This window comes from Pelobates fuscus, chromosome 5, assembly GCF_036172605.1.
Source record: "Pelobates fuscus isolate aPelFus1 chromosome 5, aPelFus1.pri, whole genome shotgun sequence".
NCBI classification, from domain to species: domain Eukaryota; kingdom Metazoa; phylum Chordata; class Amphibia; order Anura; family Pelobatidae; genus Pelobates; species Pelobates fuscus.
This window is the reverse complement of record NC_086321.1, coordinates 338,964,293-338,978,033: the sequence shown is the minus strand read 5'-3', so window position 1 is coordinate 338,978,033 and position 13,741 is coordinate 338,964,293. Positions and strand designations below refer to the sequence as shown.

General features: G+C 45.3%; 1 protein-coding gene across 2 annotated transcripts in view; it reads left to right on the top strand.

Moving 5' to 3' along the window:
• The window catches only part of ACSS2 (acyl-CoA synthetase short chain family member 2), a 79,544-nt gene extending 66,539 nt beyond the window's left edge, over positions 1 to 13,005 (top strand). For both annotated transcript variants that reach the window (XM_063455781.1, XM_063455780.1), the window contains 5 exons: positions 1,506 to 1,614; positions 2,330 to 2,398; positions 10,106 to 10,282; positions 11,851 to 11,925; positions 12,034 to 13,005. In XM_063455781.1, the coding sequence (XP_063311851.1) occupies positions 1,506 to 1,614; positions 2,330 to 2,398; positions 10,106 to 10,282; positions 11,851 to 11,925; positions 12,034 to 12,161 (558 nt within the window). In that variant the 3' untranslated portion in view covers positions 12,162 to 13,005. The remainder of the gene's footprint in view (positions 1 to 1,505; positions 1,615 to 2,329; positions 2,399 to 10,105; positions 10,283 to 11,850; positions 11,926 to 12,033) is intronic.
• Positions 13,006 to 13,741: the final 736 nt, after the last annotated feature.

The window sequence follows — 13,741 nt, the reverse complement described above, 5'->3', positions numbered from 1 at the left end:
CTTTATATTCTTTAGACTGTGGCAATAGGTATATCAATACATTTTATGTTTATAAGTAGGAGATTAGCTTGAGAGGTAGTAACATGTGCATATACCCTTGTCTTTGGCTGGCTAGATAGTGTGTGAGTCATTGCAAGTGTTAGAAGAGCATTTAAAGATAAGTAGTCACCAGGGAGATATGGAGTCGTCCCGGGATGACAGTCTGTTCGTGGTCTCATGGTTAATGAGCGTGTGTGGGAGGTGCGGGCAGTGGGGGTACCTGGTGTGCGTGCGGTTTAATTAGGGCGCTAGTGGTCAGGTCTTTCTAGCCAAGTGTTAATTAGTATATCCTGCATATTTTGCAGCATTAAAGGTCGACATTGATAGAGTACGGTTAGTCAAATTAAAGTAAAATTAGCAGAGTTGAGTGAGAACGAAGAGTAGGTAGTAACGGCATCTAGTTAACCATAGAGGCAGTAGTGGTTAGGCATATCTACAACCTTCGAAAGCATTAAACGTCAAATACATATTGGTCCGTTAACATTCGGCTGTGTACTGACTGTCCCGGCCGCGCCTGGGCGGCAAATGGAGAGCGACCAGTCCCTTTGAAAGGGGAGACTATAGACTCTTCTCCATGTTGTGCCCGCTGCTTAGGTGGTCTCTTGGGGCCTCCGGGGTACGAAGGCAGTGACGTTTGCCGGGTCCCAGTTGTGCAGTGCGGCGGACGGCTGGTGTATGACCTTGGAGAGGGAATCGGGAGGGAGACCCAAGTCCCCTAGGATCCCAGCCGCTTCTTCCAGCTTGTGCACCGGATAGGAGTTCCCTCCCATCAGGGTCTGGGCCGCCCTCCACCGGTAGGTGATGGTATGTGAGCGGAGCAGCCACGTCCGCCTGTATAACCCGTCGGAGGCCCGACAGCAGCTCTTGGATATCTGCCTTGGTTACCGGAGACGTGTTCTTTTGGGTGGAGGGTTGTGCCGGGTTCACTTTAGGTCTTTGAGGTTCCAGGATGAGAAGGTCTCCCGACCCCAGGGTGTGGTCGTCCGAGAAGTCGGAGCTGTCGTCTGGGTAAGACGTTATCTTGGCTTGTGAGGCTCCATGTGCCTGCCGCCATAAGTCTCCAATGTTCATGCCAAGGTTAGGTTTTTCAGCTTTCTGCTTTTTCGTTTTTCGTCCCATCCTGATGTGGGTGGTTGGGGCTCTCTCTGGGTTGGTTTTCGTTAACTTTTGCCGTGTTTTTGTGTTTAATTTAGGCCGTTTTTCGGGAGCTCAGATGCGATGCGACCGTTCAGGTTAGCTGCTAGGCTCCGCCCCAAAGCAAATAATTATTTTAAAGTAGATAGAGCATCATTCAGATATAATCTTTTCACAGTTTGTTCACCTGAGTGTCCATGAATAATAAGTTCATGTCTCTATGTTTTGGATACATCACATTCCATAGGCTGCTGCCTGTAGGACATTGCATTGCTGTTTGTTATTTATGGGCTGTGCAGACCTTGACACGAACACTCCTCTTCCTCCGGCAGGTGTTTAAACAGCCGTGGCCAGCCCTTATGCGCACAGTGTACGGAAACCACCAGCGGTTTGAGACCACTTATTTTAAAAAGTTCCCAGGATACTATGTAACGGGAGATGGTAAGTGTCTGTCATAGATGCTCATACAGATCCTAGATGTTGTTTATAAAAAAAATTTGTTAAAGCTTCATTATTCCATGAATGTGTTGTTGCGTTTGTGCCTCTTAAGGGCATAAGAAGATACTGTTAAAGTACAGATTAAGAAGAATTACAAAAAGACAACACCTTAGTACTCAATAAATATTGAAGACAAATCTAAATATATGTTCAATAATGTATTTTCCTTACATGTCTTGAAACGTAATAACCAATCTATCACTACTGAGAAGTATTAAATTGTGATGAGAGGTATGGTAGGAGATATTTGGGGAGCTTCAGTGATGCCATGGAAGGTCACAGTGCGTGGCTTTAGAGTTTATTATGCAGTCAAGCCCACGAGCAGCGTGTAGCTATCGCATCTCTCATATGGCTAGACCAGTCCATTTACAGATATGCTTGTTCAAGGCTTCATGAGGACTTTTCTTAGTGTCCACATAAGTGTGACTGTTTCTGCCCATTTATAAAGAGCTGTTTAATATTAATAGGACACAATGTAGAAGTATGTTTATAGATTTGTGTAAAATACTAAGTGTGGGGATACAATACTTAATGGAAATATTACAAATTGGCATTTATTTAGGAAAGATGCAAATTGATGGCAGCCTGAATTCAGGGCTTCCTTTCTATGGGAGTTGTATTGATATGTTATCCGTTATTTTCTCAAACTTCTCTTAAGGCTGCAAAAGGGACAGTGATGGATATTACTGGATCACTGGCCGAATAGATGACATGCTTAATGTTTCAGGTAAGAATCTGTGCAGGTAGTCGCATAAGTCCTCTGTGACTATCCCAACAGAGTACAATAAGAATCCTCAAAATGTACCACTCCTTTTTTCTTAGCATTTTCTTTTTTGTTTATTCATACAAACTATATTAAATAGATGATTTTTAATAGTTCTATTAAAAAAAAAAAAAAAAAAGTAATTTTGTGTTATTTTAAGCTGAAAGACGAGATGGCCTCTGAAATTGTAAAACGTTTATATGAGCGGAAAAAATAAGAATTATTGGTAATTTGATATTGATTTTCCATTAATGTATATTATAACTCAATTTACTGATATTTCATACAAAGAAACAAACTACAGAAGTGAGTGTGCTGCAAAGCCAAGTACCGTATATACTCGAGTATAAGCCGACCCGAATATAAGCCGAGGCCCCTAATTTTTCCCAAAAAAACTGGGAAAACTTATTGACTCGAGTATAAGACTAAGGTGGGAAATGCAGCAGCTACTGGTAAATTTCTAAATAAAATTAGATCCTAAAAAAAATATATTAATTGAATATTTATTTACAGTGTGTGTATAATGAATGCAGTGTGTGCGTATGAGTGCAGCGTGTGTGTGTATGAGTGCAGCGTGTGTATGAGTGCAGTGTGTATGAATGCAGTGTGTGCAGGGCCGGTGCAAGGATATTTGCCCCCCCCCCATATGTCCTGACCTCCCCTCCTCCTCCCTCAGTGGTCCTTACCTCCCCACCCCCGTGTTCCTTCACCCCCCTCCCCCAGTGGTCCTGACTCACCCCTCCCCTAGTGGTCCTTACCCTCCCCTCCCCTAGTGGTCCTTACTTCCCCCTCCCCTCCCCTAGTGGTCCTTATCCCCCCCTCCCTCCCATAGAAGTCGTTATCCCCCCCTCCCTCCCATAGTGGTCCTTATCCCCCCCCTCCCTCCCATAGTGGTCCTTATCCCCCCCTCCCTCCCATAGTGGTCCTTACCCCCCCCCCTCCCTCCCATAACGGTCCTTATACCCCCCCCTCCCTCCCATAACGGTCCTTATACCCCCCCTCCCTCCCATAGCGGTCCTTATACCCCCCCTCCCTCCCATAGTGGTCCTTATCCCACCCCCTCCCTCCCATAGTGGTCCTTACCCTCCCCTCCCCTAGTGGTCCTTACTTCCCCCTCCCCTCCCCTAGTGGTCCTTATCCCCCCCCCCCCTCCCATAGTGGTCCTTATCCCCCCCCTCCCTCCCATAGTGGTCCTTATCCCCCCCTCCCTCCCATAGTGGTCCTTATCCCCCTCCCTCCCATAGTGGTCCTTATCCCACCCCCTCCCTCCCATAGTGGTCCTTATCCCCCCCCTCCCTCCCATAGTGGTCCTTATCCCCCCCCTCCCTCCCATAGTGGTCCTTATCCCACCCCCTCCCTCCCATAGTGGTCCTTATCCCCCCCTCCCTCCCATAGTGGTCCTTATCCCCCCCTCCCTCCCATAGTGGTCCTTATCCCCCCCTCCCTCCCATAGTGGTCCTTATCCCCCCCCTCCCTCCCATAGTGGTCCTTATCCCACCCCCTCCCTCCCATAGCGGTCCTTATACCCCCCCTCCCTCCCATAGTGGTCCTTATCCCACCCCCTCCCTCCCATAGTGGTCCTTATACCCCCCCCCCTCCCACAGTGGTCCTTATACCCCCCCCCCCCCTCCCACAGTGGTCCTTATACCCCCTTTTTTTATTATTATTTTTTTTTATTATTATTATTATTTTTTTTTATTATTATTTCTTTTTTTATTTATATTTTTTATTTATTTTTCGTCCCCCCTCCCTGCTTGATACATAGCAGGGAGGGGGGCTCCTTCCCTGGTGGTCCAGTGGCAGTTCAGTGGGGGGGAGAGGGGGGCTGGCAGAGAGCTTACTTACCTGTTCTGCAGCTCCTGTCAGCTCTCTCCTCCTCTGCGCCGTCCGTGCAGCTCCTTCTATCAGCTCACACTGTAAGTCTTGCGAGAGCCGCGGCTCTCGCGAGATTTACACTGGGAGCTGACCGAGGTGCTGAACGGACGGCGCGGAGGAGGAGAGAGCTGACAGGAGCTGCAGGACAGGTAAGTAAGCTCTCTGCCAGCCCCCCTCTCCCCCCAGTCTGTATTATGGCAATGCAAATTGCCATAATACAGACCTTGACTCGAGTATAAGCCGAGTTGGGGTTTTTCAGCCCAAAAAATGGGCTGAAAAACTCGGCTTATACTCGAGTATATACGGTATAATATATATAATAAACAGGTGCTAAATGCTAGAAATGCATTAAAAAGTTGTTTTTTTTCAATTCTTTATTTTTCGTGCATTCAATAAACAAGCAAGTTTGTACTGCCACAACAGCTGGTACAAACTGGGCAGCAAACATAGTATGACATTTATGTAGACATTTCAGTAAGTACAGTGCACATTTTATGAATAAGAGTAGGCTGTGTTAGTCTAAGGTTACCGATCTAAAAAAAATAAAAATTGGGGGGGTGGGGGGGGGGGGGGATGCCTCTCTCTAGGCACATATAGGATAATACTGTTTCCCAGCATGACAAAGGAGTGGGGCACATAACCGTCTTAACTTAATCTGGAGAGGGAAGGAGGTAATTCTCGCCCTGCGTGCTATGGGCTATTCTTAGGTCTGGTAGTCAAATGAAGCAGAGTATTGTTTTAGTATACCGATTTCAAGTAAGCATTGTAGCCCCATCTTCTATTGTGGTATTCATGGTAAGGGTAGAGTTGTCGATACGTACATGCGTGATAAACACGTTTGTGCTTTTTAGTGGTCTTAGCTTGTCGGTTGGAAGCATAGGGTTCGTTATGTGTTCCAGATGGTAAGTCTTGTGGCGAAAGGCTCTCCAGGAGAGTGAAGCAGGGTTTAATGCTGCTTAGTGCTTTGTCATCGGTGGGTGCTCGGGGGAAGGGTTTATGCCCGAGACTAAGGCAATGCTTGTGTACTGGTGTGGGGTGGGGTGGGGGGATGGGGTTATGTATGCATGGTCCTAGGCCAGGTGAAGGGATCACTCACCTCCTTGGTAGGAGTGAGTTGGTAGCCCAAGTAGCCACTGTCTATTGGCTGTATGTGTGGGCATCAGCGGGTAATTATAATGGGGCGCTGAGCGGTAGCTTTTATGGGGTGTACCATCAAGCCCTCCTGGTTATGAGAGGAGAGTGGCATGCCGCCGTGTTTTCTCTGACCTATTGTTTGCGCTTTACTTATGGGGGGGGGCAGTGGTGTATCCTGGTTTTGTGCTGCCCTAGGCAGGACAAAACTCAGGCGCCCCCCCTCCCCCCGCGCCACCCCCACCCAACCTTTACCCCCCGCCCTGCATTCTAAATACACACACACACATTCACTGACAGATACGCATACACTAGCTAACAGAAACGCACACTCGCTAACAGAAACGCACACTCGCTAACAGAAACGCACACTCGCTAACAGAAACGCACACTCGCTAACAGAAACGCACACTCGCTAACAGAAACGCACACTCGCTAACAGAAACGCACACTCGCTAACAGAAACGCACACTCGCTAACAGAAACGCACACTCGCTAACAGAAACGCACACTCGCTAACAGAAACGCACACTCGCTAACAGAAACGCACACTCGCTAACAGAAACGCACACTCGCTAACAGAAACGCACACTCGCTAACAGAAACGCACACTCGCTAACAGAAACGCACACTCGCTAACAGAAACGCACACTCGCTAACAGAAACGCACACTCGCTAACAGAAACGCACACTCGCTAACAGAAACGCACACTCGCTAACAGAAACACACACTCGCTAACAGAAACACACACTCGCTAACAGAAACACACACTCGCTAACAGAAACACACACTCAGTAACAGACACAAACACACTCACTAACAGACACACACTAACAGACACACACTCACTCACTAACATACACACACACTCACAGGCAAACACACACACTAACAGACACACACACTAACAGACACACACACTAACAGACACAGACTAACAGACACACACACACTCACTAACAGACACACACACACTCACTAGCAGACACACACACACTCACTAGCAGACACACACACACTCACAGGCAAACACACACTAACAGACACACACTAACAGACACACACTAACAGACACACACACTAACAGACACACACACACTAACAGACACAGACAGAAACACTAACAGACACAGACACACACTCACCCACCCACATTAACACATTTTTTTAAAATTTATTTTTAACACATTTAACACTCCCCCCCTCCCCTACCTTTGGGAATGCTGGGAGGGGGGGTGTCTCTTCCTCCCTGGTGGTCCAGTGGCTGCTGGGCGATCGGGCGGCACTGCCTGCCTGGCGGGCGGGCGGGCGGCCGGCGAGGGAGCACTTCCCCTGAGCTGTCTGCTCAGCTCCCTCGCGCGCCTCAGAGTGAGGCTGGGAGCCGGAATATGACGTCATATTCCGCCTCCCAGTCTCACTCTGCGGCTGGCGAGGGAGCTGAGCAGACAGCTCAGGGGAAGTGCTTCCTCGCCGGCCGGCCGCCCGCCCGCCAGGCAGTGCCGCCCGATCGCCCAGCAGCCCGCCGGCATGTCTGTTAGCCGCAAGGCTAACAAGACATTTGCCTTGGGCATTTGGGGGCGGCTTTTTTTGCCTTGTTTGCCTCGCGGCTAATACGCCCCTGGGTGGGGGAGTGCTCTCTGCAGCAGTAAGGGGGGCATGGGAGTCTGTCCTGCATATAGGGTACAATAGTGTTGTAAGAAACGCCTAACAATTGTACGAAATGCATGGAAAACAAAACAAGACAGGGATAAAAGATAAGAATAGGAAAAATAAAAAGTTCTGTGACCAGGTGTCATATGGTCTGTTGGGTTCCGTTATCTCCTTAGCCAGGTGGCTTTATCCTGCATGTCCCTGTGTTTCAGCCTGTGTCAGCAGCGGAGCGCGGCACAAATGGGACCATGTTGGGGACGTCCCAGGAGCAATTAGGAGTCTGGTTGGAGGTGTCTATTGCTTTAAGTCCTAGTTTACCGAGGAAATTTCCTGCGTCTTCTGTCGACTTCAGTCGATAAGTTGTTGCTCCCTTTGTAACTATTCGCATGGATGGGCCCCATCGGTACCTGATTCCAGTCATCCTGAGGGTCGTGGTGACTCGCTGCACAGACCGTCTCCAGGTCAGAGTAGCTCTGCAAAGGTTCTGCAGGAAGGTGAGCTGCATGCCCTCGAATTGGTATGGGCTCTGGCTGCCGAGCGCTGCCATTTTGTCCCGGGTAGACTGTAGTCGGAGAAGGACATCGCGGGAGGCCTCTGTTGGGGCTCTGGGCGACTTGGAGAGTCTGTGTACTCTCCACTAGTACTTCGCCTGCTTGGGGTTAAGTATTGTGGCTATTCATTGTCGTCTATAAAGTCGGCGATGCCTCTGATTTTTATGTTGGAGCGGCGTCTTGCATCGTCTAGGCCATACAGCCGTACCTGTAGTGCCTGGTGTGAGGACTGGAGGTGTATTAGCTTCTCCTCCGTTGCTTTCTGGCGTTCTGCCATAGCGGTTATGTCCTCCTCGGCAACCCTCACTCTGCCTGTAACGGCGGTCACTTCCTCCTGCAAAATCACCATGTCTGAGCAGAACAGGTTCTGCAGTATATTCAGGATGTCACCCTTGGTGGCCGGAGCTCTCAGGTCGCCCATTGCTAGGCTCGGTATAGGGTCTGTAGCCTCTGGTATGGGATCTGGAGCATCCAATGTTTCCTCCTTCGAGGATGAGCTTTGAGGATCTGGGGTTGCCACCATTTTAGGTTTAGGCCTCGCCAGAAAAGATCGCCTATTTTCTGGGATCCGTCCTCAGGGTGAGTTTTTAACTTTTTATTTCTTTTCCCCATGGTGTCGTTGAGGTTGGGGGCTGAAAGGTAGTCGGATTGTCTTCGTGTGGATCGATTAATCTGCATTTATCGCCGTTATTGCTTGGGAGCTCCGCAGGCATGCGACTGCTCTTGGTGCGATCCAGGCCACGCCCCCTAAAATTTATTTGTATTTATCCATTGGAGAAATAGAGGGGGTAATAAAGTATTAAAGATAATTCCATATGTGTAGTATGATAATCCCAAGATAATTTAAAAAGTGTACAGCAAAGGGCTACTCGAACAAGGACCCTGAAATATGCTGTCAGTTCAGAAAATCTGTGATGAGGAAACTTTAAAAAAACAAAAAAAAGTTACCTGCACCCTATCCCCAATCCTCTTGTACATTCAAATAACCATGTTGGTACCGTTGCAATGGCCACTAAACTGTAAAATCACTTGCCAACATCTAAGCAAACTTCTTAGACGAGTCCGAGTTAGGCCAACAATTCTACAGTGATCAACTGACTCTCTTGGCCAATGAGAAGGCTCTGCACTTCTGGGCTCAGCCCAGGAAAGCTAAAGCAAGTTCATGGGGGGCTTCCGGCTATCCTATAAAATTAGTAGAGGCGGGAAGTGGCCCCCAGGGATGCCAGGCAAGATTTTAAACCAAAAATGGAGGAACAAGGGCTGCGCCAAGTAAGATAATGGTGGTGAGACAATGTCTAGAATAAAGGATAAAACGGCAAAAGGGTAGAACTATGTTCAAATTTCCACAACGTGAAGGGCGTGAAGCGGTATGATCCCCGCTTATGGGATATAGTGGGTTTCTTCCTTCAGGTGATGTATCCAGCACTCCGAAAGGGGATAAAAAGAAACAACTGAAAGTGCTTTCTGGGATAAAATATCAGTAGGAACTAGTATAAAATAATAAACTCACATTTGCAAGAGCTATGAACAGCTCTGGCATGAAGGGCCACGGAGTGCTGGATACATGACCTGAAGGAAGAAACCCACTATATCCCATAAGCAGGGATCATACCGCTGTACGCCCTTCACGCCAGAGCTGGTCATAGCTTTTGCAAATGTGAGTTTAATATTATCTATTATATACTATTTACCCACTGGACCAGACATATTGCACTATTGGCTGTCTCTCTCATCTGTCTTTCATATAAATGAAATGACTGTACAGCCACGTGAGGGCACGCCCTCTGCAATAAACACTTTAGACCAAAGCTAGGTCGTCATATCTGGACTATTCCTATCTTCTTACGTTGTGGAAATTTCAACCCCTAAGGGTCTTGATAGACCCTTAGAGGTTGAAATGTCGCTTTGTAGCTGCTGGTTCCAATAAATTGCCTTTTTCTTGGAATTCATTTGGAGTGCCTGGATTCATTTTTCCATTTCTACTATTATATTTGGTCCATTTGGGTACTGGGACATATCCAGTGAAACACCCTGGATTCCTTGGCAAGGGGTGGAGTGCACTTCCATCAATTTTCTACATTTATCCTTTATTCTAGACATTGTCTCACCACCATTATCTTACTTGGCGCAGCCCGTGTTCCTCCATTTTTGTATTTCTCCTAACATTCTAAAGGGTTTTGCGGGATTTCTCCTTTTTTAGGGTTGCTGCCTATTGTGTTATTTAGCACTTACTCTGTATTTTTAAGATTTTAAACCATTCTAAAAATGTTAGACTACTAACACTGAAGGCACAAGGGCACTCCTGACACTATAACCACTACGGCACACCGTACTATTTAGTGTTCCTTTAAAGACATTTTTTTTCAAACCGCCTTGTAAATTGTGAACAGACAAAAACCATTTAATGAATAACTTCAAATGGCATGGGAAGGGTGCTGATTTTTCTTTCTTTGCTGTCTTTAGGCCATTTGTTGAGTACAGCAGAAGTCGAGTCTGCACTTGTAGAACACTCTTCCGTGGCAGAGGCTGCAGTGGTGAGCCACCCACATCCTGTGAAAGGGGAATGTCTGTATTGCTTTGTGACGTTACGGGATGGACATGAGTTCACAAAAACACTGAGCGACCAGCTCAAAAACCTAGGTAAGTACTTACGGTTGTATTTAACAAGTACAGGACCCTGGAGCAGAATTTCAAAAAAATCGATCTATATGTAAACTGACATGCTGCAGAGTTTTATTCACGAAAACTTGTGGAGAGCTGAGAAGTTGTCAAACCATCCCTTAACAATTTGACTACTTACTCTGGGCACTGGCACCATAACCACTACAGCAGACTTGGAGTGTTCCTTTAAAGATTTATCCAACTGGGATTTCCTGTAAATCTACCGGTTTCTCCAACTTTTGCTAAGTCTACCATGTACACATTTATCTAAAACAAATAATACCATTAGTGCAGGTATTCTGAGGTCACTTGATATAAGTCCACAATTCTAGTCATGTCTGCAATATATTTCTTGAACTTTTTCTTAATTCAAATTTGGTTCTAAGCAAGATGTTTATACATATTCTCGCACTAGTTTTACTTTTTAACAGAGATAACGGTAACTAAAGTGGCATACACTTATACACCTAAGTATCACTTATCATAAAGCAAAACGGCATAAAAGAAAATGTATTCGTACTTCCTGTAATCTTCTTCTCCTGGTTATTATCCATAGCAGCATATATGGCTTAACTCTGCCGCACAGAGCAGATAGAGTGACAGGAAAAATTAAAATTCTATAAAGAGGCTCTCGTCATGTGACCCTCAGTCTGTGTTCCAAAGCTCCCAAAGTAAGTATTAGACTAATCAAGGGAGGGGACAATATACTATATACTGCTATGGAAAACAAAATGACAGTGTGTAGGAATAGGTTTTCCTTTTTCCTGGAAAACCCTAGCGGCAAATACAATACCTAAACGGTGACTAGGGCCCCGTTCCGCGGTGAATAAATGGTTAATTAACCACTTATTTGCTTACCTTAATCCAGCGCCGACGCTGGTGACCTCTCCTTCTCCATCGATATCAGCTCCCGAGTGGAGCCGAATGCGCATGTGAGGCCAGAGGCGCGCATTCAAACCCACCCATAGGAAAGCATTACTCAATACTTTCCTGTGGGGATCTTTTTTGACGCTGGAGGTCTATGAGAACGTCCAGCATCAAATAAGTGCAATTTACTCTGTGTAAATCGCGGAAGCGGAGTCTAGTTGCTGTCAGGGAGACAGCCACTAGAGGCTGGATAAGCCCTGCAGTGTAAACATAGCAGTTTCTCTGAAACTATGTTTTCAGCTGCAGGGTTAAAACTGGGGGGGGGGGGGGAATATTAAAGAATTAAACTTACAAAAGGAAAACTAAGTAAATATGTGCAATGTAAACTCAATCCAATTGCAATGTACTGTGCAGATCTCAACATTAACATGTAACTAGTTAAAGACGAGAAAACAAACAGGTGCCAATTTCTAAAAGAGTTTTAGGAACATGTATTATAGTAATATCATTTAGTATGATATTAGTAGTGTGTACATGAAATTCCCTGGCTTATCTTTTAAAACAAGGTTGTGAGCAATGTGAGATGTACACATGAAAGTATATTTGCTGGGTTTTTTTACATTGTATAATATTTCTAGATTGCTTTGTTGTTTAAAATGATAATTTCTTTTAACTTCCAGTAAGGGAAAAGATTGGACCAATCGCCACTCCAGATTATATTCAGAATGCCCCTGGACTACCAAAAACACGCTCAGGTAAATGGGACTACTCTTTAGGCTTATATCACTAAACTATGAATTAAAGACTGACATTAGAGGGATTTCCCATATACAAGCTAATGTACGTTCTTCTCTTTCTCTTAGGTAAAATCATGAGACGGGTGTTGAGAAATATTGCCAAAAATGATAGGGATTTGGGTGACATTTCAACCCTAGCAGATACCTCTGTGATTAATCAGCTATTTGAAAACAGATGTCAGACGGTGCATTAAGGCACAACCAATGGGAATCGTTAAGACGAGTTAACAAATGTTGGATATTGTAGCCATATCAGTCTCTGCGCTTTGTATGAAGGAGTAATTACTATGTGTTGTATGTGCAGATTGTGTCTTTGTCTTGTGACTGCGATCTTGTGGTTGTTTCAAACTGTAAATTTTATCCCAGTATAATTATGTTTTTAGCTTGAATTCAGAAACCCTCCATACTAAATCCTATGTGAAGCAGATCCTTTATCAAGCGTCTGCTAAACACTCCAGTAGGGAGCCAAAACATTAATTTAAATCAATAAAGACTGCTCAGGCATCTTTCTTTGTATTGAAGCACTGAATAACTATCCTTGATTGAAAGAACTATATTGGTTTTATTTTTAATCTCTATACATACAGTTGCCAGGGCCTACACTTACCATAATACTGAGCACCAGGTTTTCTGTAGCCCTTGTAGAAGTAGCTGATGGTGAAAATACTAACCCCTTTTAATGTAGCAATGACGAGCTACATTAACGCTGTCTAATGCTAGTCTGTGCGGCTGTTATTGTTAAGAGAATGACTGTAACTATAAGCTAGCAGCAGGTGGGAGGCAAAGGATAGATCCTGCTTATTTTATGGCTTTGGATTGGAGTAGAATCACACAAGTTAATATTTTGAAAACCGTCTGAATGTATGCAAGCTGTGTAATTTAAGGGCATTATTCTTATAAGACAGGCCATCATTGGAACCCTTGATGGGCTCGGTTAATACTTATGATATAAAGCACGTGGTCTCGCGTAGGATACCAAATGGTGTAAAACTACTGATACTGTAATGCTTTGCTTGGCTTAAGGGATGGCAAAAGAAATGGCTGGCACTATTGGTGTACTCCTGATGATGCACAGTAACACTGGTCCTGCACTCCAACACAGCCCAGTAGTGGTAAAACACTCCAAACTTTCTTGCGGTCCCACAACATTCAATGTTTTGACATATTAAGGTCTTTGTTAAACTTTTACGGCTGGCAAAGCATCTTGGGAAGTGTAGTTCTACAACATCTGGTTGTGCAAATGTAAAGGAATCCTCCCCTCCCCCACCCCCTTTGGTTTTTTTTTCTCCTGGAGATGGTTTCATTCCAATGAAGTTTAGATATGTTCTTTGGTGTTAAATTTTACATGTAAAAGGGATTAATATGGTTTGCAGGTAGGCTGCAGGCCAAAATAATTCTACAGAGCTGCCAGTGGGACTGTGATGATAATGGTTACAAAACAGTCATCCTCTGTGATGCAGGTTTGGTCAGTCTTCCTCATTGTAACAGGACTTGAAATTCCCTAAAACCTGGATAGTTGGGGAACCAGAAATCTAAATTAACGAAGCCTGTTGAAATATGGCTCAAAGAATATTCTGCTATCCTGCTTCCTGCCTGATCATATAAGACTAATAGAACTGTCATTATTTTATCCTTATTTTATGAATCAGTACCTTTGTTTAAAAATTACAAAGAAACAAAAAAAGCTAGCACTCTATCTCTGCCAACCAACCAGAAACCGAAGAGCCTCAAAGGTTTTTCATCAATGAAACTGAATATTTTTTTTTTTTTTGCT